A 27,035-nucleotide genomic window follows, 5' to 3' on the forward strand; every position below is an offset into this window, starting at 1 on the left:
ACCTACCAACTGGCTTCTTTGCAGTTGCCTGAGAATTCTTTAGAACACTGGCTCCATTTATGAGCGCTAAAGTGATGTGAGGGTTATTTGTATATAAAGCATTTAGGGTTATGCTGAAGTCAGATAATCTGACTCTGCAAATGGATTCCCTGTAGAGATTCTTCAGGAGTTCTCCATGTATGGTATCTACGTACTTACCTACCTCCTGCCCACCCTCCTCATCACTGTAGTATCCACTGTAGTCAATTAGATTTCCATGCTGAGGTCACTAGAGGATTTTGTGGAGTCTTTTGCTCCTCTCTGTTCCCTGTTTATAGGATGCTCTCCTTGGGGTATTTAAAAGAAGACTATTTCCACATGTGTATGGAGGTTACATAAAAGAGAAATTACTCTATGGGTCCTCCTACATCCTTGCATCCTTGTCAGAATTGTGTAGATCATTTTCTTTATCTTTGCTATATGATCAGATCTATATATTTCTCATGCACACATCACCATAGTATCTAAGCAGTATTTTCCTTGCTTCACACCTTCTACTCATTCAGTCTCCATCCTTCTAGCCAATGGTTATAAACCCATCAACTACTCTGCTCCTTAGGCACAGATGGATTACTTGAGTGACATGAGACATTTCCTCTCCTATTGAGACTAAGTATACTGCCTACACAGTGCTCCCAACTCTGGTAGGGGTAACAATCATAAAATCATAGAACTGGAAGGGACCTCGAGAGGTCATCTAGTCCAGTCCCCTGCACTCAAGGCAGGACTAAGTATTATCTAGACCATCCCTGACAGGTGTTTGTCCAACCTGCTCCTAAAAATTCCCAATGATGGAGATTCCACAACCTCCCTACGCAATTTATTCCAGTGCTTAACCATCCTGACAGTTGGGAAGTTTTTCCTAGTCCAACCTAAAACCTCCCTTGCCACAATTTAAGGCCATTGCTTCTTGTCCTATCCTCAGAGGTTAAGAACAACAATTTTTCTCCCTCCTCCTTGTAACAACCTTTTATGTACTTGAAAACTCTTATCATGTGCCCTCTCAGTCTTCTCTTCTCCAAACTAAACAAACCCAATTTTTTTCAATCTTCCCTCATAGGTCATGTTTTCTAGACCTTTAATAATTTTTGTTGCTCTTCACAGGACTTTCTCCAATTTGATCACATCTTTTCTTAAATGTGGCGCCCAGAACTGGACACAGTACTCCAATTGAGGCCTAATCAGTGCAGATTAGAGCGGAATAATTCCTTCTTGTGTCTTGCTTACAATACTCCTAATACATCCCAGAATGTTGTTTGCTTTTTTTGCAACAGCGTTACACTGTTGACTCATATTTAGCTTGTGATCCACTATGATCCCTAGATCCCTTAACGCAGTACTCCTTCCTAGGCAGTCATTTCGCATTTTGTATGTGTGCGACTGATTGTTCCTTCCAGGGCTGGCTCCAGCGTTTTTGCTGCCCCAAGCAGTGGGGAAAAAAAAGCCACGATCGGCGGCACTTCAGCAGCAGCAATTCAGAGGCAGGGACCCACCGCTGAAGAGCCGGACATGCCACCCCTTTCCATCAGCCACCCCAAGCACCTGCTTGCTGCGCTGGAGCCGGGAGCCGGGCCCTGGTTCCTTCCTAACTGGAGTACTTTGCATTTGTCCTTATTGAATTTCATCCTATTTACTTCAGACCATTTCTCCAGATCATTTTGAATTTTAATCCTATCCTCCAAAGCACTTGCAACCCCTCCCAGCTTGGTATCGTCCGCAAACTTTATAAGTTTATAACTTTATGCCATTATCTAAATCATTGATGAAGATATTGAACAGAAGTGGACCCAGAACTGATCCCTGTAGGACCCCACTCATTATGCCCTTCCAGTATAACTGTGAACCACTGATAACTACTCTCTGGGAACGATTTTCCAACCAGTTATGCACCCACCTTATAGTAGCTCCATCCAGGTTGTATTTCCCTAGTTTGTTTATGAGAAGGTCATGCGAGAAAGTATCAAAAGTCTTACTAAAGTCAAGATATACCACATCTACCGCTTTCTCCCCTATCCACAAGGCTTGTTACCCTGTCAAAGAAAGCTATCAGGTTGGTTTGACATGATTTGTTCTTGACAAATCCATGCTGACTGTTACTTATCACCTCTTTATCTTCTAGGTGTTTGCAAATTGATTTTGTAATTATTTACTCCATTATCTTTCCAGGTACAGAAGTTAAGCTGACTGGTCTGTAATTCCTTTTTTATAGATGGGCACTATATTTGCCCTTTTCCAGTCTTCTGGAATGTTTTCCTTCTTCCATGACTTTTCAAAGATAATTGCAAATGGCTCCGATATCTCCTCAGTCAGCTCCTTGAGTATTCTAGGATGCATTTCATCAGGCCCTGGTGATTTGAAGACATCCAACTTGTCTAAGTAATTTTTTACTTATGTCCCTATTTTAGACTCTGATCCCACCTCATTTTCACTGGCATTCACTATGTTAGACTTCCAATTGCCACCAACCTTCTTGGTGAAAACCAAAACAAAGAAGTCATTAAGCACCTCTGCCATTTCCACATTTTCTGTTATTGTCTTTCCCCCCTCATTGAGTAACAAGCTTGGCCTTCCTCTTGCTTCTAATGTATTTGTAGAATGTTTTCTTGTTACTCTCTATGTCCTTAGCTAGTTTTGATCTTGTTTTGTGCCTTGGCCTTTCTAATATTGTGTAGGGACAAAATTAGAATTGAACTTGGAACTTTGAACTCTGATTCTATATATGACAAAGCACCACTAATAGGCTGTCTCTGCCTCTGTTTTTTTTTAATCATACTAGTTTTATTGCTGTGCTCATTCCAGTAAGCATTTTACCAATGCAACCTGTGCACGTAACGTGGGATCCTCACTGCACTCTGAAAATACCTAGTCTGTCTCTTGTACATTTGGAAATATTGCACACATCCTGTTATATGTTACCCTGTCTCCTACACTCCGCATCTCTCTCATTTGATTTTCTCATCCAGGTGCATAGCTTTTAGATTGTCAGGACAGGAACTCTCTGTATGTCTGTACAGTGTCCAAAAAAATGAGGCCCCAACTTTCTTGGCGCTGCTACAATATAAATTTTAAATAAATAAATAACAAGATTTTTTTTCTATAACAACTCTCAAATTTGGATCACAAGAAATTTTTTTTTGAAGTTTTGATAGTGACTTTGATAGTTAATTTCTGTGCTTACACTACATGAAAATTTGTATTAAATGCACAAAGATAGATACCTTGGAAAGGTTTGCGTTTCAGAATGTACTAGAGCTGTGTGCCCTGTCATGAAAGATTAAATCGCTGGAAAATTTTAAAATTTCCTTTGGAAAATTCAGAACTTCAATGAGCAAGTAAGTTTTAATTAAACAACTTCCTTTTGTGATAATAAAGTAAGTGGCAGTGAAAAGCTTGATTTGGTCTTATATGACAATATATTCTGATTTCTGACATGTGCAGCCATTTAAGTGAAGTCCATATATCAGCAAATCATCCAAATGCAAATGAAGCTCCTATCATCAGAAAATAGAAAATACTAGATAAAATCCATGTTGTGATATACCACATGTACATTCATTCTGTTAAAAGGTAATATAGCAAGTAAAAATTGAGAGGATTTGTTGGGAAAAAGCCTTCTAAAATTATAAAATTAGCAGTTAGTGATTAATGTCTTCACACTGAATATTATTGGCACTTTTACTATTCATCTCTTCTCAATACATTTTAAATGTATCAAATTATCTCTCTAGACCTTATAGTGTGCTCACCATGGCACCTGAGTACCTAAATTAGATATTTTTTTTTGGTTAACGCAAAACTAGCAAAATAGAAATAGACAAACCCTCTGTTTTTGTTTTGAATTTTACCTTTGTTTTACTGCTTCACAATTATAAAGTGTGATCAGTGTGCTGTCACAGGACAAATAACTGAAAAACAGAAACATGGGGAAATGGGTAAGGAGGAGAAAGAGGAAAGGTAAACACTCATGAAATCAATATATATGGAAAAGAAGACTACTGAACATAAATTACATCAAATATCTTTAGTACAAAAAAATGCTTCTTCTGAATAACAACAATCTCCCTGCTTCTTAGATTTAAACAATTTCCTTAATTAGACACTAGATAGCTGCATGTGAGACACCTACATAAATGGCTTGATTTAGCTTGGTTGGTGCAGGCAGAGGCAAATAAAATCCTTGAGCCAGAGAGGGGGAAGGTGGGAGCCAGTGCATCACAGAGCAGGTATATAATTGTTTGTATTTAGTATTTTAGGACAGAGCTTGAGTCCAGAGCTATAAAAGTTATACAGCTGCAGACCTGATCCAGAGACCATGGAACTCAATGAAACTCTTTCCATTGATTACAATGGGTCTGGTTATAAAGAAAGTTCATAAAGAATGTTGTAAAGAGTTTATAGTTTAAAAGATAGGCTTAGACAATTATCTCTGGTAAGGCAAGCAGTATTTGCACTGCCACCTTCCTTTAGCCATTATGCTGGGGATGGCAACTTTAAATTGTGACACAGGAGTTCTGGCAGAAGTTTCTGCTCCAAGGATGACAATGTCATCTCCTGGCCACCCTGGCTTCTCCCCAGTCAGTGTCACCCACTTTAGAGGCTGTGCTGGCTGGCTGCAGGCCACCCTAATGAAGGGGGATGGATTTGTAGTTGCCTTGCAATGCCAGAAACCCCTTTCAGGTGAACTTGCTGCTGCTGAGGTCCCTGCAGAAGCCAGCAGAATCCAGGGTTAAAGCTAGTCCTGAGAGCATGTATATTCATTCTGTACTTCAACATAAATAGATTTTTCCAGCTATCTGAGGAGTGCCATCTTGTGGAAATTTCTATTGATCCATATAAGAGTAGTTTGTTTCTAGCCTATACTGTAATTGGGTATTTAAAGAATAGTTAAACCAGTAATGCCTATTCCATACTGCACCTGACATACACACATAATGATTTTCCATCCTGATTAACAAATTAAAATAAGATACTAAATCTGTATTCTTTTTTTTTAAAGATAATGCTTCTAGATGTAATAAAACAAATTCTATGACAGTAGGAATAATTATTTTATAATGAAGCTAATTGATTCATTGTGATTTTAAAAATATATATTTTGGACAGAAAATATTTGACCAACTCTGTCTAGTTAATATTACATAGCAGGTGAAAATCCTATCCTTATTGAAGTAAATGGAAAAACTCCCCCATTGACTTCCATAGGTCAGAATTTCACCCAGCATGTTAAAGGAAGGTTGTCAGATCTTGGTCATCCTTTCTGTGTAATGCTGATTCCTTAGGATGACTACCAAAAGTGCTTTGCATTCCCAGCTTCTGTCATAGAATAGCCATCATCAGGTACAGAACAGACAGAACAAACTTGATATGTTGTTAATCATTATTATTACTGGAAGCCTAAACCTTGGCAAAACCTTTTAAGGCCCTTCCTTTGATTAATCTTCCATAGTCTTAAAATAATGTAAATCCCATAAAGTTGTTCCTTAGAGCCCTTTAGAACAAAAATATCAACATTTAATAGCTATATTCCACGTACTTTCATCTTAGCACCTTCTCCCATGCCACTCCTTGCACATGAAATTCTCCCCATTTGCCTCTGTCTCCCTACTCAAAACATTCTTAAAAGACATTTCTGAAGACCAAGCCACCAAGAATAGAAAATGTACTTTAAAAAAACAAACAAAATGCACCACCTGGAGTTTGTGGTCCTTCCCCTGTGTATCATCTGAGTTTTGACTATATGCTCTTTTAGGGCCCAATCCTGCATCCCTCATTCATTCTAGTAGTTCATACTATCTGGGCAGATACTGCAGAAAAAGCATGTGGAAACACTAGTTGGTATTGGGCAAAATAAAAATATGAGACAACTGTCATAGAAGGGAGATGCCTGATGTGGTGCAGGTGGGTGACAGGAAGGTGAACATAAGAGCAAAAGGGCTCTCTGAAAAAATGCTGTCTATGCCTCTTAACCAGCAGCATCAAATTAAATGTGCAAGGGTTTCAGTAACTTTGCTGCTGTTGGCTGGGCTTCTATTTCTGTTCCCATGGAAACAGGTGGTGAATTGCCACAAACATAAGAGGATTGCGAGTAATATATTACATGTATTTATATATATATATATATGAAGCTTTTGGGTTTAGTTCCCACTTCCAAATGTTTGCATTTAGCTCAAATGCAAATGTCTGGAAGAGCTCCTCTTCTCCTATGGGCCAAATCCCCTCTTAAAATTCATTTATTTCATGAATCTTTCCATTACTGAATATCCACAGAGAGTGTTTCTACTTATTCTTGCGCTTAAATTGTAACATCCCTGCCCGAGTTAGACTATAAACAATCAAGGCAGGGATCCAGTCGTTTCTATTATTTATTATTTGTATTACTATTACACCTAGTAGCTCTAATCAGGGATCAGGACCCCTTGTGCTAGGGGTTGTAGAAACAGAACAAAAAGATGGTCCCTGCCCCAGAGAACTTGCAATTTAAGTATAATACGTGAGACAACAAATGGACATAGACAGACAGACAGGGGGTACAAGGAAACAATGAAACAATCTTGATCAGCATAATATGCTGTGATCTCAGCTTACCAGCAGCCTAACCATTGTCAAGTTTTTTGTAGGTATCACAGTAAAGGAGAGTTTTAAGGAGAAATGTGAAGGAAGATAAAGAGGTAGCTTTGTGGATGTTTATGGGGAACTCCTCCCAAGTGTGAGGGGGGCAGCATGGGAGAAAGCATGAAGGTGCCTGTTTGAAAAGGTAACAGCAGGACAGTGGACACTGATGTGGGCTGATTAGAGGTAGGAGCTGACCTTTCAATAGTGAATGAGAGATGATTTTTTCAAACCCTAGTACTTTTATTGACTTTTAGACAAGGGGGAGGGGGAAAGGAAGAATAACATGCCAGTGTGGGACAAAGGCAACACATACAGAAATTGAGTATAAATCACACATGGCACAAACACGAGTGATTAACTGGTTTAACAAAGAAACTTGTCTCCAGTAATAATGTCAGATCCATATGAAATGTTATTCTACAATGACCCACTAGTGATCTTCTAAAGACATTCAGGGTGTGCTACAATCTTATAGTAATTTTATTTAAATGGGGGAGGGAAAGACATTCCGTTGCAGAATAGGCCACAGTCTCTCCACAAATTAGTTGGGGGCAGGGGTGGGATGGATCGGAAGCCCAGCAAGTAGAGTGGTACTGAGATGTAATACAGTTCCTGAATGAGGTATATATTAAAATATGAGATTTTGGTTCTCCTCTCCAGAGGATTCAGGGGAACAGAAATGGTTGGCTTTAAGGATCTTAATGTTAATTTTCAATAAGCCTTGAAGCACCAGGAAAGATCCAGAAGACTGGAAGAAAACCAATAGTGTGCCAATTTTTAAAAAAAGGGTACATGAGATGACCCAGGTGATTATAGCTCTGTCAGACTGACAATGATCCTGGGTACGATAATGGAGTGGCTGTTACAGGACTTGATTAATAACAAATTAAAGGAGGTAATGCAAATCAACATGAGTTTATGGAAGATAAATGATTGCAGAATAAATGAAAGCAGTGACATTGGATAAAGATAAAGAAAGCTTTGAAGATAAAACATTCGTGGAACAGTGAATACATTCCAAATCTGCTTTTTATTTATTCATGACATTTTCAAACTAGCAACATTAATTAAATGCATGAGATCAAGTTCATATGACAATAGCAATACCAAGCATTTACCATTAAAGATCTCAAAGCACTTCACAAAGGTAAATGTTCTTATTCACATTTTACAGATGGGGGAACTATGGAATAGAAATGTTAAATGATTTGCCCAATGTCACACAGCAAATAAATGGCAGAGCAGGGGATAGATGATAGATATTCAGTCCCCCAGTCCTGTGCCCTATCCACTACAATAACTCTGTTCTGTAAACATACATCTTAAATGTAAGCAAAAAGCAAAGCAACGCAAAAATAACAGATAATATAATTTGAGTTATTCATTCTAAATCTTTAAAACAAAAATAATATAATCATTTTATTTCATAGGATTTTGAACTAAACAACGAGATGAAAATGAATGTTCTAAATTTGCTGGAAGAAGTTTTGAGAGATCCAGACCTTCTACCACAAGAAAGAAAAGCCACAGCAAACATACTGAGGTAAAGATGTTTAAATGAATTTAATTTAATTGTAAGCCATGTTATGAAAAACAAAGAAATCAGTAGCTTGCTATAACACAGTGTCTTTATTTTTGAAAGATGACAAAGTGCTTACCAATTGAAATACAAACCATATACAGGGGTAACTTTACATCTACCAATGAAATGCAGCCACCTCTGGGATAAAATGTGGCAATTGTTTAGCAGCGTATAGCAACGTTGCACAGGAATCAAAGAATATTTTAACAAATAGAAACTGCAAGGAGAATTTAGGTGTGCATAACGTAATTATCCAATTTGGTGAAAACTATTGTGTGATTTTTGTTAATGACAACAAGCAGTCTGGACATGAGATTTATAATTCATCCAGAAACATACACCTTCAGCAGCACATAACAAATACCATGAAGGGCATCAGTTCTGTATTCATTTAGAGAGGAGGATGCTACCTACTGTAAATAATCAACACCATTTCTTAAAGTATCTAGATGTTCCTTGAAGGTCTTCCATCCAAATGATGAGCAGCTCAACCTGCTTAGCTTGTAAGAACTGGCAGCCTAATGTGATATGAAAGATTACATAAAAGAGATGTTACTTATACTTTATGATATGCTGATAGCCATGACTAAAGTTACTTGGGTGGATTATAGGAGCAAATGCCTGGTTAACTAATTGCCATAAAATAAAAGGCATAAGAGTTTCTGCAGAGGGATAAAATTGAGTGAAATTACAAAGCTAGACTGTATTGTAATGTCAAAGGAAAGACAACTGGCTTTGCATATACATATTAATGTGTGTAATTTCAATCAATCAGTATGGTGGGAATGACCAGGGCCGGCTCTAGGTTTTTTGCCGCCCCAAGCAAAAATTTTTTTGGCTGCCCCCCCCAGACATGAGTCCCCCCCGCCCACCAGTACCCCCCACTCACACCCCCTGTTGCCCCAGCACTGGCCTCCCCCCCAAATGTGGGATCCGCTACCCAGGGCCGCCCAGAGGGGGGGACAAAGGGGGCAATTTGCCCTGGGCCCCGGGCTCCGCAGGGGCCCCCAAGAGAAGAGCGGAGGCTCCCGCCTCCGCCCCTCTCCTGGAGCCTCAGCGTCTCCGGCGGGGCCCCTGAGCCCCGCCCCTCTCAGAGCCGCGTGGTGAGGGGGCGGGGCTGGGAGCTCCAACGGGGCCTGAGCCCCGCCCCGCTCAGAGCGGCGTGGGGAGGGGGCGGGGCAGCTGCCTCCGCTCGGCGTGGAGCTCACAGCCCCGCCCCCTCACCACGCGGCTCTGAGAGGGACGGAGCTCAGGCCCCGCTGGAGACACGCTCGGTAAGAGGCTGGGGCTGGGGCCGGGGCCGGGGCCGGGGCCGGGACCGGGACTGGGGGGGAGGAGCGGGACCCGCCAGGGGCGGGGCCGGGGCGGGGGGAAGCGGGACCTGCCACCGCCGAAGCGCAGCCCGGTCTTCGGCGGCGGGGGGCCCCTTCTGTTCCGGGACCCGCCGCCTAAGGACCCGGAAGGCCCGCGGCGGGGACCCCCCCCGCCACCGAATTACCGCCGAAGACCGGGCTGCGCTTCGGCGGCGGTCCCGCTTCGGCGGCAATTCGGCGGCGGGGGGCTCCCGCCGCGGGTTTTCGGGGCACTTTGGTGGCGGGTCCCGGAACGGAAGGGCCCCCCCGCCGCCGAAGACCCCGGGCCCCCGGAATCCTCTGGGCGGCCCTGCCGCTACCAGCACACTGCAGCCGAGCCCTGGCCCAGCTGTGACTCTGTCCCCATGTGGGTGGAGCTGCTGGGCGGCGCGGAGCGGGAGTACTTCCAGGTGGCGGCACGGCTATGGGGTGGCGCAAAGAACACGGCCCCCTCCCTGGGCTTCGCAGCACTGCTGGTGGCCAAGGTGGATCAGTTCGCGCTCACCGCCCTCACCCTCGACATGCTGGCGGCCAAAGACCTGGAGAGCTCCCTGGACCTGCTGCTCTTCAGCCTCACGGTGCCCTGGCCCAGCCCTGGCAGGAGGGAAGGCGAGGATCTCCGGCTGCGGGGCTACCTGCTCAGCACCGACGAACCCAGTCGGCCGCTCACCTCCTCACACACTCCAGGAGCCCCTCGCCACCATCGCAGCCCGGGCTCGGCTCCAGGGGACCCCGTTTCCCTCCCTCCCCGGCTCCTCACACACACTGGGTAGGGCCGCCCAGAGGATTTAGGGCAAAGCAATTTTGGGGGCCCCTTCCATAAAAAAAAGTTGCAATACTATAGTAACATGTATTTGGAAATGTAAAAAATAACTAGTGAAAATTAATTTGTAATAATTTGAAAATACACCAAATACATTATTTAAAAACATTAAATGCTTTACTGCTCTGTATACATTTGCAATTACAAAATGGGCTGTTGCTGGGTGATGGTGATGGTTGGTGCCAATGGGCTGTCACTGCCTGGAGGTGGTGCTGCTGTTGCCCAGGGCTGGGTGGGGAGCTGGGCTCTGGGGGGTGCCCGGCTCACAGGGGTTGGGCTCAGGACTGTGAGGAGATGGGGTCGGAGGTTGTCTGGCTCAGAGGGGGTCTGGGGTGGGGGGATGGGGTCAGAGGGTGCCCACCTCAGAGCAGCTGGGCTCAGAGCTGGGGGTCAGGGCAGTGGGGGATGGGGTCGGGGGTGTCCGGATCAGAGGGGCTGGGCTCGGAGCTGGGGATCAGGGCTGTGGGGGGAATGGGGTCAGGGGGGGTGTCCGGATCAGAGGGGCTGGGCTCGGAGCTGGGGTCAGGGCTGTGGGGGGAATGGGGTCTGGGGGGTGCCCAGCTCAGAGGGGCTGGGCTCAGAGCTGGGGGTCAGGGCAGTGGGGGGAATGGGGTCAGGGAGGAGTCCGGATCAGAAGGGCTGGGCTCGGAGCTCGGGGTCAGGGCTGTGGGGGGAATGGGGTCAGGGGGGTGCCCAGCTCAGAGGGGCTGGGCTCAGAGCTGGGAGTCAGGGCTGTGGGGGGAATGGGGTCAGGGGGGTGTCCGGATCAGAGGGGCTGGGCTCGGAGCTGGGAGTCAGGGCTGTGGGGGGAATGGGGTGAGGGGGGTGTCTGGATCAGAGGGGCTGGGCTCAGAGCTGGGGGTCAGGGCTGTGGGGGGAATGGGGTCAGGGGGGTGTCCGGATCAGAGGGGCTGGGCTCAGAGCTGGGAGTCAGGGGTGTGAGGGGAATGGGGTGAGGGGGGTGTCTGGATCAGAGGGGCTGGGCTCAGAGCTGGGGGTCAGGGCTGTGGGGGGAATGGGGTGAGGGGGGTGTCTGGATCAGAGGGGCTGGGCTCAGAGCTGGGGGTCAGGGCTGTGGGGGGAATGGGGTCAGGGGGGTGTCCGGATCAGAGGGGCTGGGCTCGGAGCTGGGAGTCAGGGGTGTGGGGGGAATGGGGTGAGGGGGGTGTCTGGATCAGAGGGGCTGGGCTCAGAGCTGGGGGTCAGGGCTGTGAGGGGGATGGGGCTGTGGGGGTGCCCAGGTCCTAGGGGCTGGGCTTGGAGCTGGGGGTCAGGGCTGTGAGGGGGATGGGGCCGGAGGGGTGCCCAGGTCCTAGGGGCTGGGCTTGGAGCTGGGGGTCAGGGCTGGGCCTGGGGGGTAATGGGGTCGGGGGGTGCCTGACAAACACCTCCCTGAGACCCCCCCAATCCAACCCCCCCTTCCCTGGCCCCTGACCGCCCCCCCCAGAACCTGTGCCACCTCCCTGCTCCTTAGCCACCCCCCCCGCCCCGGCTGCTTACCCCTGGCTCACCGCGCGGAAGCCGCATGGCTCCGGAGGGGGCTGAGCTCTTCCCCGCTCAGAGCCGCGTGGGGAGGGGGCGGGGCCGCAAGCTCCAAGCTGACCTCAGCTGTCTCCGCTCGGCCCGGAGCTTGTAGCCCCGCCCCCTGACCACGCAGCTCTGAGCGGGGCGGAGCTCAGCCCCGCCCCCCCCAGCCAAGCTGCTGCTGGGCTGTTTAGGACCCGGGGAACAAGCGGAGGAGGAGCGGCCCATCTTCTGCAGCCAGGCGGGGCCGCGCTACCGGTAAGGGGCCCTCCCTCTCCCCCAAGCGGAGCCGGTAGCGCGGCCCTGCCTGGCTGCAGGGGACGGGCCGCTCCTCGGCTCGCAGGGGCAGGATGAGCTGGGGCCCCAGCCCCAGCCTTTTGCCGCCCCCTATATTTTGCCGCCCTAGGCAGCAGCTTGTTTTGCTGGTGCCTAGAGCCGCCCCTGGGAATTACATACATTTTATAAGAAAGTAGCTGATATCTATGTACATTTTGTTAAATTAGTAAGGAAGAATTAAGAGTAGAAAATCAGAGAAGTAAGATATGAAAATCAGAACAATCAAGGACATGCCTCAGCAGTTTCTTAGAGTTTTTGAAAATATACTGCCAGAAAGTCAATAGATGTACAATAAATATGTGCTTGAATTCTCTGAGAACATAGGACAAATTTCCACATCAGATATTTATGTGAAAAGGAACAGGTCAGAAAATGAGTGAGAAGTTGACTTGGTGGATAAAAACTGATTGAAGGGCAAGAATAGTATCTTAAGAAATAGGCCTTTTAAGATGAGAATTTGTTACTGCATGTAAGTAAGGCCTCAGTTCATTTTTTCACATAAATAAAAAAACATAAACCCTAGTATAATATATTGTATAAGTAACACGTAGTATTACTGAAAATAAGAATTGCACAGGTGTTAATTATTCTTGCTTAGATGAAGATTAAGCAAGAAGGATGTAACCGTTTGTGGTACAATAGGTTTAAATAATTCATCTATGAGCAAAGAATACAAAGGAGACCAAGATTCTGGGAAAGAGATCTGAAGTTACTTTGAAATCCTTAAAGATCTCAGCCAAATATAGGCCTGAGGGAAAATAGAATGAAGTGCTATTGACAGAGAGATGGCATAAACTTGTACATTGAAGACATATACATCTATCAAGTTGATACATAAAACATTGGTTGTTCCTTCCAAAAAGTACAATAGCAAAGGCGATGTTGAAACTGTTTGTGAATGAATTCGCCGCTTTCCAATGCTGTTCTATTGCTCCTTTAGATTGCATTTATTTACTTGTCTATGTGCCTTTCTATGACACTTACTTACGCAGTTTCTGTCTGAGCACCTCACATCAATTAATGAATAGAGCTGGTAAAAAAAACTTCATTAAACATTTTTTTATGAAAAATGTTTTTGTCCATAATGAATGTTTATGAAAAGGTTATGTTTTGGTAGACATGTTCCAGCTTTTCAACAACAAAAAATGAAAACCAAAACATTTTAGTTTTCAAAAACTGAAATATTTTTGGCATTTTTAATAGGAAAAAAGGGGTCAGGAAAGAGAAAAAAGGGAGAGAAAGGAATAGCAGGACCAAAAACCAAAACATTTTATGGAATAAACATTTTATTGAAAAATTCCACAAAGAATTTGAACAAAACAAAAATTCTTCATTTTTTTTGTAGAAAATATGTAGCATTTATTGAGCGTCTCTATTAATTAATTTATCCTCACAGCAGCCTCCTGAGCTAGGGGAGTATTATCACCCACATTTTACATGTGGGGAACCAAAACATAGATTAAGTAATTTACATAGGGAGCCTGTCACAGAGCCAGGAAGAGATTCAGATTTCCTGAGTCCCAGTCCACTGCCATAACTGCAGAGCCAGCATCCCTCTCCTTTCTATACCTGTAGTCCACCTTTACCTGGTCCTATCAGATCTTTCAAACAGTCAGCCTGGGTCACACCTTTGCTGGAAGAGTTTCACGTAGTGTTGATGGTTCAGTATATATCATTATTCCCTCTGGGAGAATAATGTACTAATGACCCAGTGTGGTTTCAAAGGATACTGTGTGCAGTGCAGTCTTTCAAATGAGGTATGAAGTCAAGGTCCTGAGTAATTGTGGTTATTAAAAATCCTGTGTTACTTTTCACAAGGATAGTAGGGGTACTAATTCTACTTGTGCTGGCCAATTCCTACACTTGGTGTTTACATGTGCCTAATTACATTCTTCCAGTAGTTTGAATAGAATAAGATGCTCTTAGTAAAAAACAGTTGTATAGTGTCACCGTTCTGTGTTGTTGAATAGTTGCTGAACAGTTAATTCTATAGGTGACTTTATTTCATCAGCGGCTGAAATTATTCCTGTCTACAGCCTAAATATGTGTGTATTATATAAGCATAGTACTTTAGGAACTTTCAGGATGAAAATTGCTGCATAAATGTAAGATTATCATGTTCATAATTTAAATTGGTGTTCCACTACAATCAGTAGAATGTCAGGATGCAAGTAAAAGGTGATGTCACCTAAAATGTAGCAGTCCCATAAGATCTTGTACTGCACAAGCAGCTACAAAGGAGATGTGTATTTGCTAGACTTACATAGTGGATTTTAGTAACAATCAACTGGTTAAGAGAAAGTCATTCCTCAAGAGTTTATATTTCTGAATAGCCTCAGCAATCCCATGAAACAGAGAGTATTAGAGCAGTTCTGATTTTGCTAAAAAATCATTCAGCCAGGATAAAACATGTGTCATACATCTTAACTCAGACAGATGAAGTCTGACTCCTAATTCACCTGAAGAAAATGGGTTTCTAGCTCTTAGGAGCAGTTTCTAAGACTCAAAAAAAAGTACGGCAGTTACATCCAGAGTAGCATTCTCTAAAATGCTATCTGGTAACTGAGAAGAGAAAATAAAAGCTGACTAACTAATCGGAGATATTTCCTTTTCTGAAGACTTATGTTTGCCTGGCTGTTGTCATCTGCTAATGAAACAAGGATGATCATTCTATCACTTATCTACAAGCCTAGATTTGTAGGTTTCCAGGCCTAAAGTGTACACGTGCAAAAGTTCAAGTGCTCTGCTCCTGATGGTAAGATTGTGGGCATGCACTTTTTTTTGACCTACTTCTATTCTGCACTGGCAATAACCCATGAGTTTGAGTACTGTCAGTATAGCACCTGACTCTTGAGAAATAACCTATGCAATGAACCAAAGCTCAGAACCCTCTGAAAAGCTCTGACCAGGGGGAGTTGCAATGACTTTTCTTTGAGCTATTGAATGTTCCATGTGAGGTCATCTATGGAGCTGTGTCCCCACCTTCAGCTGCTGCAACAGCATGATGGGGCTCCCTCTGGTTCTTCAATTTGTCATCTTGTTGGTTGAATCAGAGTTGGAACTGGTTCCAGGCCTTTCTTCGTAAGCTCGACCTTGGGATGCCTGGAAATCAATAATCAAGAAATCAATAGTGTCATGTAATGAGGATTTGGATGGTCTGATAGAGTGAAGAGGGCCTCTGACTGAATACTACCACAATTTTCATTGGGATCAAGAACCAACAGAAGAAAAAGAGGAGATGGCACCATCATTCCCTGGATTCCCATTCTTCCTCTAAGAAATACAAAAGTAAGGGCCAAGTAGGCACCAGTGTTCTCTAGTGCCAAAGTGAAAAATTCAAATTGTCTTAGTGCTGACAGATAGATTCAAATGTTCCTTGTGCTAACAATTAAATTATTGCTTGTGCTGTGAAGGAAGGACTAGTGCTGTGAACGGGTTTCTCTTCCCTTGAGATCACTGTTCCGCACTGGTGCCATTCCTGATTCCATGCCTCCTTCTGGCAGCAGTTCAAGGAGAAGATTCTTTGCACTCCTCTCCCCATCTGAAGGAGTGTTCTTTCTGTTCTTAGTCTCTGAACACTGCAATTCTTGTGACAATGACAACTGAGGTTAAGGTTCTTGTAACCAAGAAAATAGATGAGTTTCAGGCTTTAATGGCAGACCTTCCTTAGTTGCAGCAGGATAAGGTGGTATTGTGTCCTTATTCTAAACTCATCCCTGTAGTGATCACTGATTTTCATCTGAATCAAACTAATAATTTATCTGTTTTCTACCATTCACTACCAGAGGAGGTTAGGTTACATGTTTTGGATTCTTAAGAGGGTACTTAGCTACTACTGTCATAAAACAAAACTATTCCTTTAGTCCCCTGAACTGTTCATAACTTAAAGTGGCAGGATTAGGAGAGAGACAATATTTGCTGAAGTTGATTAAATCTTGTACAGAAAAATACTCTGAGTACTAAAGGTGCCAGAACATGATCAGCTAAGTGTAAAACAGCTGCTAGGGCCTGTTCCATTGTAGAAATATGTAGAGCTCCTACCTGGTAGTCCATCCCTTGGTGTAGCATTACTCTCTTGACCTGGCCTCAGTTTGGGAGAGCAGGCCTGCAGTCATTGTCCAGTTCATCACCTTCCTATACTCACTTTGAGCCTATGCACAGGCATGTCCCAGAAGTGTGGATCTGTACTTACCATCTACCTGAAGGATGTCAGTTACAGTGAGTGATTTCTTCTCAAAATTGACCCAGTATTAGTATGTGCATCTGTGTGCCAGCTGACCCTTTTGCACACATGTATGCCTCTCTTTGAAAATCTGGCCCTAACGGTTAATCTTATTCCTCTAATTTGTAAATGGTTAAGGGGGAATTTGTGTTTCATAAGCAAATTTTATTGTTAAACCCAGAAATATTATGATCACCGCCAGAAAAGACAGAATAAAGAAACTAGGTGGTAAAGAAGGTCTTTATGCTCGCTTCTAAACTGCTCCATTCAAACTCAAGTGATCAAGCAGAATGGCTGGTATTTTTTGCATGATGAATTCTTGGTTGAGCAGACTGACAGGATATCTCCGCAGGGCAGAGAAGCTTTTTAAAAAAGCTATTATTCCTGAAAGCCAAAGAGGCCCTGCTGAAATATGTTCTGCTGGAATAGGGCTTGAGGTTTGATCTGCCTTAGTTAGTAAACTTGGAATCTGGACAGAACTTCATTGACACTGAGGCATGAACAGATTGCTGATACTGAACCAGGGAGTTGTAAACTATGGGCTGGATCTGTACTGCAGTGAACAGTATTAGCTGATAAACAGCCCCATCTGGAAAAAAAATCATGGTTTAAAATAAACATTTCCTTCCTCTCATAAATAACAAAAATGTATTGAGACCCAGGGATACAGAGAGTTAAAGCTCTGGCTGGACAACCAGGGCTCTTTCACCATGTGATCTCATCAGACAATAAACCTCAAGGCATCTACCTAATTCTACCCTTTTTTAAGTTATGTTTTATTTTATTTTATTTACAGCTAAGAGAATGAAAAGTTAGACAACTTGTGACAACACGTGCTTTAAAAAAAAAAGTTACTTCCAGATGGTTATGACCTGTATTTGAAGTGTTGGGACAAGAAGTTAAGAATTGTTTAAATGTGAGAGACATGTGAGAGCTACTAAACTTACTAGCTGAATCTGGGAAGGAGAAAACTCATTCTTTTTCATCCAACACCTTCCTTTCCTATAGAGAAATGCCCCAGCTAGGTTTAATTTAGTGCTCATTGAGAATTGAGATGTCTGTCAGGCATATCTTGGATGCAGGATCTTTCTCTCTCTGTCTCTCATATCTCTGCTCACCTGAATCTGGGCTTCCTCCTTAGCTGCTAGGAACTATCCAGGGTGCAGAAATGTATTTCATCCAACTAGAGGAAACAGGTCCATAATCATCATTCAGCTTTTTAGGCGGGCTCTGGATCTGAGGGCAAAAATTTGTCTTCCATTTAAATTTCCCAGGTGGAAGAAGACTTCTGCTGTGACAAGCAAGGCACAGCCCCTTAGCATATTCCATCTCGTTATTCAAAGTGCACTAATTCGAGGACTGGTTTGTTGGAAGTGCTGGTGTGAATGTAATGGAAGCTGCTGTTGTGCCATCAGGACATGTAGTCTTAATTAAGCCAGTACAGGAAAGGGCACTGTACTGCCTAAGAGCTAGGACTGGAGCACAAATTAATAAAAGATGGAGTCTTTTTTCCTAAGAACACAAGATTGGAGAAAATGCGCCAGAATCTCTTAAAAATGAGGGGTTAGAGGAATGTGAAAAATCCTAATTCTGCAATGTGAGAGCACATCAGGAGAGGAAGTGGTGGTGTAAGGTCAAATATTTAGAGCCATTTGACAGCATGATCTCCCCGAGCATGTTTTGTTGGATCAAACAAATTCTGAGCAGTCTCTTCTGTATCCAAGACTCAAAATAATCCCCCTTCTAAAGAAGAGCCCTCACACAGAAGAGAAAATATTCCAGGCAATGCAGAGCTATGGAAGTGATCAAATGCACATCTTCTGTATCAACAAGCTGAGTATTTTATTCAGGTCTGTGCTGCAAATAAAGGCCTGATCCTTCCAAGTTTAGTGAATACCTTCTGAGAAGTGATGGGAGTTAAGGATGGCCAGCACTACTCAGCACCATATAGGATCAAGCACAAAGTCAACTGCTTAGCAATTAACAGACCTGTCCATCTACAAGACACCCACACTGGTGTTCTCTGAGGAAGGTATTGAGAATTCTCCTGAAGAATAAAATAAGATTTTAAGACTTTGGATGACATAACCATTAGACATGAGAGTGTTTCCACTTGCTCTGAAGAAGAGGGCATTTTGTGAGGATTAGATGGGCCCAAAGTGCAGGTTATGACTCAGGCAAGGAGCATTCTTGAGTAGTATAACATGTTTTATTTTCTTCATATATCCACATTCAGTTTTAGCCTAGTCCACCTCCAATTTGGCAAGCTAAAAGGAAACAGCCTACCACAGAAGAACCTAGTGTACTAAGCACTAACACTTCCTCCCCACCCACGTAGTACACATTCCAGCTCTTACAATCCTATCTAAAATCCCCAAACATTATCATTCTTTTCTTTTAACCCTTTCCCCATCTGGTAAATGAAAAAGCTGTTATGGCCACATGCTGATACATTTATTACATTAAGAACCAGTTAAATTCCAAGCTATTTACATTTTAATGGCACATTACATTGGCACTGTAAATTGAGGAGGGGTTATTATTAATTATTTGTATTACAGTAACATGTAGAGCCCACAACCAAGATTGAGATCCCATTGACCTAGATGCTGTTCATAGTAAGCGGGAGCTCTGGCTCAAAAAGCCAGCAGTCAAAATAGAAATGACAAAGCGTGAGAAGATCATATATTAGAATTATGCACCCAGATACTACGGTGATGGGAGTCTTACTCTCAATAATAGCAGTAATAATAAAAATGGAGAGGAGGCCGGTGGGATTCAGATTATTTTCAGTGGGATGTAGTTTTTCACCTTTGTGCAATTCTAATTCAGCTAGTGGAGTTAGAGTGAGCAAACGTTTTTACCCTAAAATCAGTGGTAGATTAACACATGGGTCCATGGGGCCCGTGCCCAGGGCCCCCAGCCACTTTGGGCCCCCAACCCCACAGGAGTGCCAGAATCTGGATAGAAGTGTCTACGTGAGGGGTCACTGGTGCCAGAACTGTGGCTCCATCCTCTGTTTCTCCTTTTTCCCCCTCTGGCCCTGCCCAGGCCAGAAGTCGGAGCTGAGCCATGGTAAGAGCTGCCCAAGGACTCTGGGTTGCTGTGAGAAGACCCAGACCCTCCACCTGCCTTGGACAGGGGCCTGGGGGCCCAGAGAGCAGCCCCCAGCCCATGTCCCCACCCCCTGGGGCATGCCACCCAGGGCAGCTGGAGGGTCCAGGGTTCCCCACAGCAGCCTGAGCTCCCTGGGTGGCTCCAGGGCTAGCTTTAGGGGTGGGCCACCCAGGTGACCACCCAGGGGGCCGTGGTCAGGGAAACGCCATACAGCAGTGCAGAGGTGTGTGCTACCAGCTGGCAGGAGAGCACTGCAAACTCACAGAGATCATGGATGTGGGGCACTCAGATTTCTCCTTGCTTCCTCCCAGTGGAGGAACAGGGGATGGGGCAAGTGGTGATGCACAGATAATGCTCTCTCCCCCTCAGTGTTCCTCCTGTGAGTGGGTGAGCGAGGAGCAACACCAAGCACTCCGTGCATCCAGGTCACTTTCCCCACCTGGGCTGTGCTGTGAGGTGAGCATCAGGAGCTGCTGCTCTCCTTCCCCCCCTCCCCCTTACGCCACCCAGGTGCAGAAAGTGCCTGGATGCAGGGAGCCCTGTTGTTACTCCCCGCTCCCCCAACACCCCTACAGGGGCATTGAGGAACACCCTTTGTGGGGGGAGCAAGCAGCAGTGCCAGCCACTCCGTGCATCTAGGTCAGTTTCCCCACGTGGCGCAGAAGGAGAGTAGAGGGGCTAGGGGGCACAGTGCAGCACAAAGTAAGGGTGGCAATACACCACATGCTATGCCACCCTTACCTCTCCACTTCTGCTGGTGGCGACACTGCCTTCAGAGTTAAGCACCCAGCCAGCAGCCATCACCCATTCAGTGCTTAATTTGTGCCAGGGGTTGCTGAAGCTCAGCCCTGACACTTCTTTCAATACAAATTAGGGGGAGGCAGTGGGCTCTGTTGGTGGGGGAGTGCTGGGAGCCCAGAGGTGATGGGGGATGGGGAGCCCATGGCGTCCAGGGGCAATGGTGGGGTGCCCACAAAAGTTCTTTCTGCCCAAGGCCCCAATAAATCTTAATCTTCCTCTGCATAAAATGGCAGGTTGGTGTTTTGTGTACAACTTTTTTTGTGAGCCTAGTGCAGTTCCGAGTGAAGAGCGTTTGCAATTGGCCTCCTCTTTGGCATTCCTCAGTCAGCACAGAATTTGGGGACAAAAAGGACGTGGAAACTGCACAACATTATCACTATTGCAGCTGCAGGTGGTCCCTCAAGTAAGAGTTTAGTCATGTTAGTGGGACAACATGGTGGTGATTGTGTTGCTGCCATCCATGTGGTAACTGTCTTTGGGAGAGAGAGGATAGGATTAAATTCTCCAGGGATAGCAATTTAGCATTTTCACATGCACTGCTGGCCTGTACATTATTCCACAGCTGTTTTCTGCAACCAAAAATAAAACTGTTCGGTACAGGATTTTTTTTAAATGGGGCTTTCAATTGCAGCTGTTGCATTTATTTTACATTAATGTGGTCAATGAACTATGCTAAAATATTCTCATAACCATAGATAATTTTCTTTATATAGGATGTTCTGCCACTTAATTTTTCAGGGCTCTTTCTCAGGATGATCAAGATGATACCCACTTAAAAATAGAGGATATAATTCAAATGGTGAGTTCATCCAAAGATTTATGCATCAGATAATTTAGAGGATTACGAAATCTCTGTAAATCACTAAAATGTACTCAACTGCAACTTTACTGCCATATTTCTACCAAATTACTGTTTCTTTATATCTGCACTTGAGATCTGCTACATAAATCTGAATGTTTAAAACTGAAGAGAAAATAAGTGTTTAAAACACATAACCAAGGAGCTTGTCAGAGCTTCTAGACTTACTTATGAATTTGTGATTGCTAACATTCATGGAGTCAGATTCTGTACTGGCCCAAAATAGGGGAGGCATGCATTTATATGAGGCAATGAAACACCTGAGCAAGAGGCAGCCCTTACACCTTCTCATCTCAGGCTGTATCAGGTGTGTATCACTAGGATATCTGCTTCAGGTGTGTATCGTCTCTCCACAATAAAATGGCTGCTCAGAACCCACTTCTAGCCTTCAGTAAGAAGGCCCATCCTCAACTAGAATCATTATCTGCCCACAGCATGTTTTCATTTACCCTGTATGTGCACTGGTGCAAACCTGAGGCACATAGGAAATGCAGTAGGTGCAGACTCCATAGATTGGACTTCATGTTGTTAGTGTTTTAGAAATTGTGTAGTAATTTGTGGTTTAAAATGCGTATAAAGCTAGTTAATATCTTGTGTTTTGGAAACAAATTGGTTGTAAACAGAAATCATTGACTATTCTTGTACTTTTTATTTTTGCAGTCAGAATGTCCAAAACCAGAGTGCTTTGAAACTTTGTCAGCCATGGAGCTTGCAGAGCAAATAACTCTCTTAGATCACATAGTTTTCAGAAGCATACCCTATGAGTAAGTGTTCTCTCAAGGATGATCAAAGTGAATATTCTAAGAGTCTTTCTGACTAGTAGTTTTAGGCACTCTACTGATTCATGCTATTGATATCCCTGTAAAAAAGTTTGCATATATAATTGATTAGTATCCTTAGGCTTGTTTGTTGTTGCTTAGGATCTCTGATAGGTCATTTATGTTATGAAAGACTGAGTTCAAGAACACTGAGAACAGTAACATCTCTGTCGCTGTGATTTGTGTGCTGTATGAGAACCATGCAATACATTTCCTATAGAATTACATATTCCTACTCAGTCTTTCTTTGAGCCTTTAATCTTACATTAATACGTCACTGTTTGCTGCATTTGAGAGCCCCTGGAGAATTAAGAACAAACCTACAATCTCGGGTTTTGGGCTAGTGAAGGCTGAGCATAGTGGGGAAGTGCACAGTCTCTGGGGAAGTGAATGTCAACTCAGCCCCCTCCATACATCAATCTCATCTTGTCAGCTCCTGGTGCTGTATTTAAGTAATAGTTTCAGATAGGGTCATGCTGCTGAAAATTGAGAGTACAGGGAACAGAAAAAACAGAAAGCAAACTAAATGTCCTTAACAATGTTTACAGCCATACAGTGTTCTAGCAATGCACAGTGAAATGCTGAAATTACAGTGGAAAATTATATTAAGTATCCAGTAAAACTAGGTGTAGTTGAAATCCATTTGGGCTAACCAGGGTTTTGTACTGCATTTATAAATGACGTTTTTTCATTTTTGTTCTTCTTTTTTTATTTCCACCTTGATTTCCAGAGAATTTCTTGGGCAAGGCTGGATGAAATTGGATAAAAATGAAAGAACTCCATACATTATGAAAACCAGCCAACATTTTAATGATGTAAGTAACCATAAACATGGAGAATGCCCTTTAGGAACACTGTTGACATGGTATATGAACTCTGAAATATAAATGTCTGTCTCCACATTGTGATATAATTTCTGATCTAGTAGTGGCTGAATGTTACAGCTTCTTTGTGATTAACCTTATAAACCAAGAAAGCGTGTAAAGAATTGCTAGTCAGCAGTTCAATAGAAATTTAATGGATTAGAACCTTTTGAACTATGCTGAAATCTCCTACCGCTTACAGAAGAAATTAAGTTCTCTCTTTAGAGAATGAAACTATAAAAACACCAGTTAATTATGATCTTCTGGTTTATTGCTTGAGTCTCCACCTATACTCTTACCCTTGACTTTTTTTCTTTACATGTTGCTAAGAGCCATCACCAGCAGCAACATTACTGCTGGCTTTGAGACATTATTCACTGGTTGTTTTGCTGCATTTGTTACCTTCCCCTTAGTTCACTGTTCTTCTCCCTATCCTCTGGCAGTGTTTTCAACATAAGTTTTTCTCAGCCTTATTACTTACGAGCTACAATCCCTGCCACCTCATTTAATTTTCCCCCTATTTGTTAAATAATGTTGTTTACAAGTGCTTATATTGAAATATTTTAGGATTTTTGGCTTTTTATTTGGTTAGATGAGTAACCTTGTTGCCTCGCAAATTATGAACTATGCTGATGTCGGTTCCCGTGCTAACTCAATTGAGAAGTGGGTAGCAGTGGCGGATATTTGTCGCTGTATGCACAACTACAATGGTGTGTTAGAAATTACATCAGCCTTCAACAGAAGTGCAATCTACAGACTGAAGAAAACCTGGGCTAAAGTTTCTAAACAGGTGAGCAAGACATTTCTACAAATATGGTTGTAGCATTTCATTTGTTGATGCATTACCTAGATAATAAAGAGGCCCAAATAACTACATTCTAACCAGATTTATTTAAGTTTAAGAATAATCTGATCATTAAGGGTTTCAGTGGATATTATTATTTCATTTCAAACATTTTGTATATTTCACTCATTTTTCAATTTCTGTATCATTAATTAAATATCTTAAGCAATAATTGACTTCATTGGAAGTTGCATGTGCATATATCTGAAGGCAAAATTTGACCCTAAAATATTGAATTGACATATTTAACAAAACTAAATGCTGTATTTATTAGATTGGCTTCATTCAGATGTGAACATTTAGCTATATATTATTTTTAAATAAGAATAGCATTGTGGTGGGATAAAAAAATGCTGTCCAGTAACATAAAATGATTTTCGTTTTTCTTTTGAGCTTCTCAAATATAGTCCCAATTTCAGGTGCTGTTATCCTTGGAAAATAGTTTTCTTTGGTTTATTTTTTTTTTAAATGATTGTAAGGCCCATATCCTCAGGTATATAGGCGCCTAACTCCAATTGGGAGTTAGACATCTAAATACCTTTTTGAGGATCTAGGCCTAATTAATTTTGAAGATACTTTAAGAATTCATGAAAGGTGCTCCTGAAGACTGAAAGTGAGGGGCTAAATCTCTCTGTGGTCATGTCTACCGTGTGATAAAAGATCCATGGCACAGCCATAGCAGGCCTGTGTCAGCTGACTCAAGTTTGTGGTGCTCAGGCTGCAGGAATATAAAATTGCAGTATAGATGTTTGGGCTTGGGCTGGAGTCCATGCCTTGGGACACCTCTCCCACCCCTGCCTCATGGGGTCCCAGAGAGCCCAGGACCAAATGTCTTCACTGCAATTTTATAGCCCCTTAGCTTGAGCCCTGCAAACCTGAGTCAGCTGACCCAGGCCAGCCGCAGGTCTTTTATTGCAGTGTAGACATATCTTCTTTGCACATTCAGCCTTTGGCCTCTTGGCTGAGACTTCCAACAAGGGTATGTCTACACTCCAGTATAATCCCAGGGCTCCAACTCAGGCTCAAGCCTAAACTTCCTTGCATTTACACACAAATTATGCTAACCCAGGGCTCAGACCCAGAGTCCCAGGACCCCATGAGGTGGAGGGTCCGAGTCTCAATCAAGCTGGGACCCATTGTTCAAGTCTTACTACTTTGCCCTGTAGTTGCAGCCCACTAGACTCATGCTCTGGGACTCTGCCAAAAGTATCCCACAATTCCATGACCGACTTTCTTTGTCCTCTGGACAGTCATGTTTTCCCACAATGCATCATGAATAAAGGGCTACAGCAGCCCCATTTTGGGAGAGCGCTAGGAAGTCTGGGATATAGGTGACTGGACTCGGGTCTGCAAAACGCAGTGTAGCTGCTAGGTCCCATGTTTGGCTTCAACAGTTCCTAACCTGAGATTACAAATGAGTGTAGATGAGTTAGCAGACCCTGGGTTTGTTAACCTAAGTTCTACTAACCCTGAGCTTACATTGCAGTGTAGACATACCCCAAGAAAACCAATGACATAGAAGCTGGCCTGGACAAATAGAGAGAATTTCAGAATAGACCATGTTATATGTTCTATACTGAATGAAGTCTAAAATAGCATTTTATTTTATTTTTTTACAGCAGAATATTGTTTCTGCATTTTAAAATACTCTGCAAGAAACCAGTTCAACTGTCCTCAATGTGCAATAAAACCTTCTAGGGTAGTGGTGGTGGTCGTCTTCTTCTTTCTTTTAAACTAGTTACAATTTTTGTGCACAAGAGCAACTGACCTACTGAAGTCAGAAATATGGAACCTTACCATGTTAAAGCAACACTCCTGGGACAAACTTCACTCCTGGTAACTCAAGAGGGTGCAAAATGTCCCTGCCTGTACCATCTGGTCTGATTCAGCTGTGGGAGGGCAGGGACATACAACTGCATGTCCTCTTCTAGGTTTTACCATGAAGGGAAGGCAGCTTTAATCTCTGCAAAGGGCCCTAGAGCAGCCCCACACTGGAGGCTGTTTAGAGAATATGCTTCCACTAGTCGCCCTAATTTCGGCCATTCCCCTGGTGGGACCATCTTCTTTTCTTTAAAAAGCAAACAAAAAACCCACCCAACCCACTACTTTAATAAAAGATTAACACTAACAAAATGTTTCCATGTTTTTTTTTAAACTCTAATGTTAATTTTTTTAAAATGAATAAACATTCCCTTGTACCTCTGAAGTGCTGTCAACCTGAACATTGTATGAATGTCATGTTCATGCAGGAGAACAACCTTTTTTGGAAAGCATAATTTGGTGATCACTAATCAATTTATAGTCCAGTTCTGCAAAGATTTATGCACATGCTTAATGTTAAGCTTGTGAGTAGTCCCAAACTTAGTTTGCTCCTTTGTTGTGCTTCATTCTGGTTTTTCCTCTTTTCTGACTTCAGCTTTCTTATTCACCCACATACTAGCTACTGGCTTGTCCTTCATAGTTCTGAGTGCTTCCTGAGAGGTGCTCAACATCCTCAGTTCACACTTCAATGGAAGTTAAGGACATGTAGCGTCTCATAGGGTTGGGCCCCAAATATCCTCTTGTGCAGTGCAACTGAGGTTGTATTGCTGAATATTAGTTTCATGGTCCTATTCTTTTTGAACTTACTCAAATGATTTTTGCCCAGCACGTGGTACATTCCTCAAGCAACTATGGGTAAATGTTTCAAGCCCCCCTAATTCTTCATTTAGTCACTCAGGAGCCTAAATGTATTGAAGTCAATGGGAGTTGGCTTCTAATTTGTTAAGATCTGTTTTCAGATGTGCTATTTTCATAAGTGCTTTTGAAAATTTTACCCCAATACCAAAGTCAGTTTTCACACAGGGTGAAACTTGTAATTTGTTCTTTTTCTAGACAAAAGCTCTCATGGACAAACTTCAGAAGACTGTGTCATCCGAGGGAAGATTTAAAAACCTTAGAGAAACACTCAAAAAGTATGTTTTCTTAAATTAGCAATATAATAGTATTTGGTTAAGAATATTGGATAGCACTTATTAAAGATAAGAGTTGGCTTTGACTTTAGCTTTTATAATGAAAATTATATTGGACAATATTTTTACTGAATAACATCTATAAAGCTGGCTTTATTCTATTTGGACACCATTGTTTTGCTGAATATACTGTAATTTGGTGCCTCTTATAGATTAATATGTTACCTCTGGGGAATTACCGGAGCAAATTAAACTACTATTTTGTAAGAAATGCTCACTGTTGGGGGCTTTT

The 27,035-nt window shown here is 43.1% G+C and overlaps 1 protein-coding gene across 2 annotated transcripts in view; it reads left to right on the forward strand.

Annotated features, from left to right (window-relative positions):
* The window catches only part of RASGRF2 (Ras protein specific guanine nucleotide releasing factor 2), a 197,314-nt gene that overhangs the window by 166,009 nt on the left and 4,270 nt on the right, over positions 1–27,035 (forward strand). For both annotated transcript variants that reach the window (XM_045022488.1, XM_045022489.1), the window contains 6 exons: positions 8,082–8,194; positions 21,147–21,207; positions 21,928–22,031; positions 22,816–22,900; positions 23,541–23,738; positions 26,667–26,746. In XM_045022488.1, the coding sequence (XP_044878423.1) occupies positions 8,082–8,194; positions 21,147–21,207; positions 21,928–22,031; positions 22,816–22,900; positions 23,541–23,738; positions 26,667–26,746 (641 nt within the window). The remainder of the gene's footprint in view (positions 1–8,081; positions 8,195–21,146; positions 21,208–21,927; positions 22,032–22,815; positions 22,901–23,540; positions 23,739–26,666; positions 26,747–27,035) is intronic.

The sequence above is a fragment of the Mauremys mutica genome, chromosome 6 (assembly GCF_020497125.1).
Source record: "Mauremys mutica isolate MM-2020 ecotype Southern chromosome 6, ASM2049712v1, whole genome shotgun sequence".
NCBI lineage: Eukaryota > Metazoa > Chordata > Testudines > Geoemydidae > Mauremys > Mauremys mutica.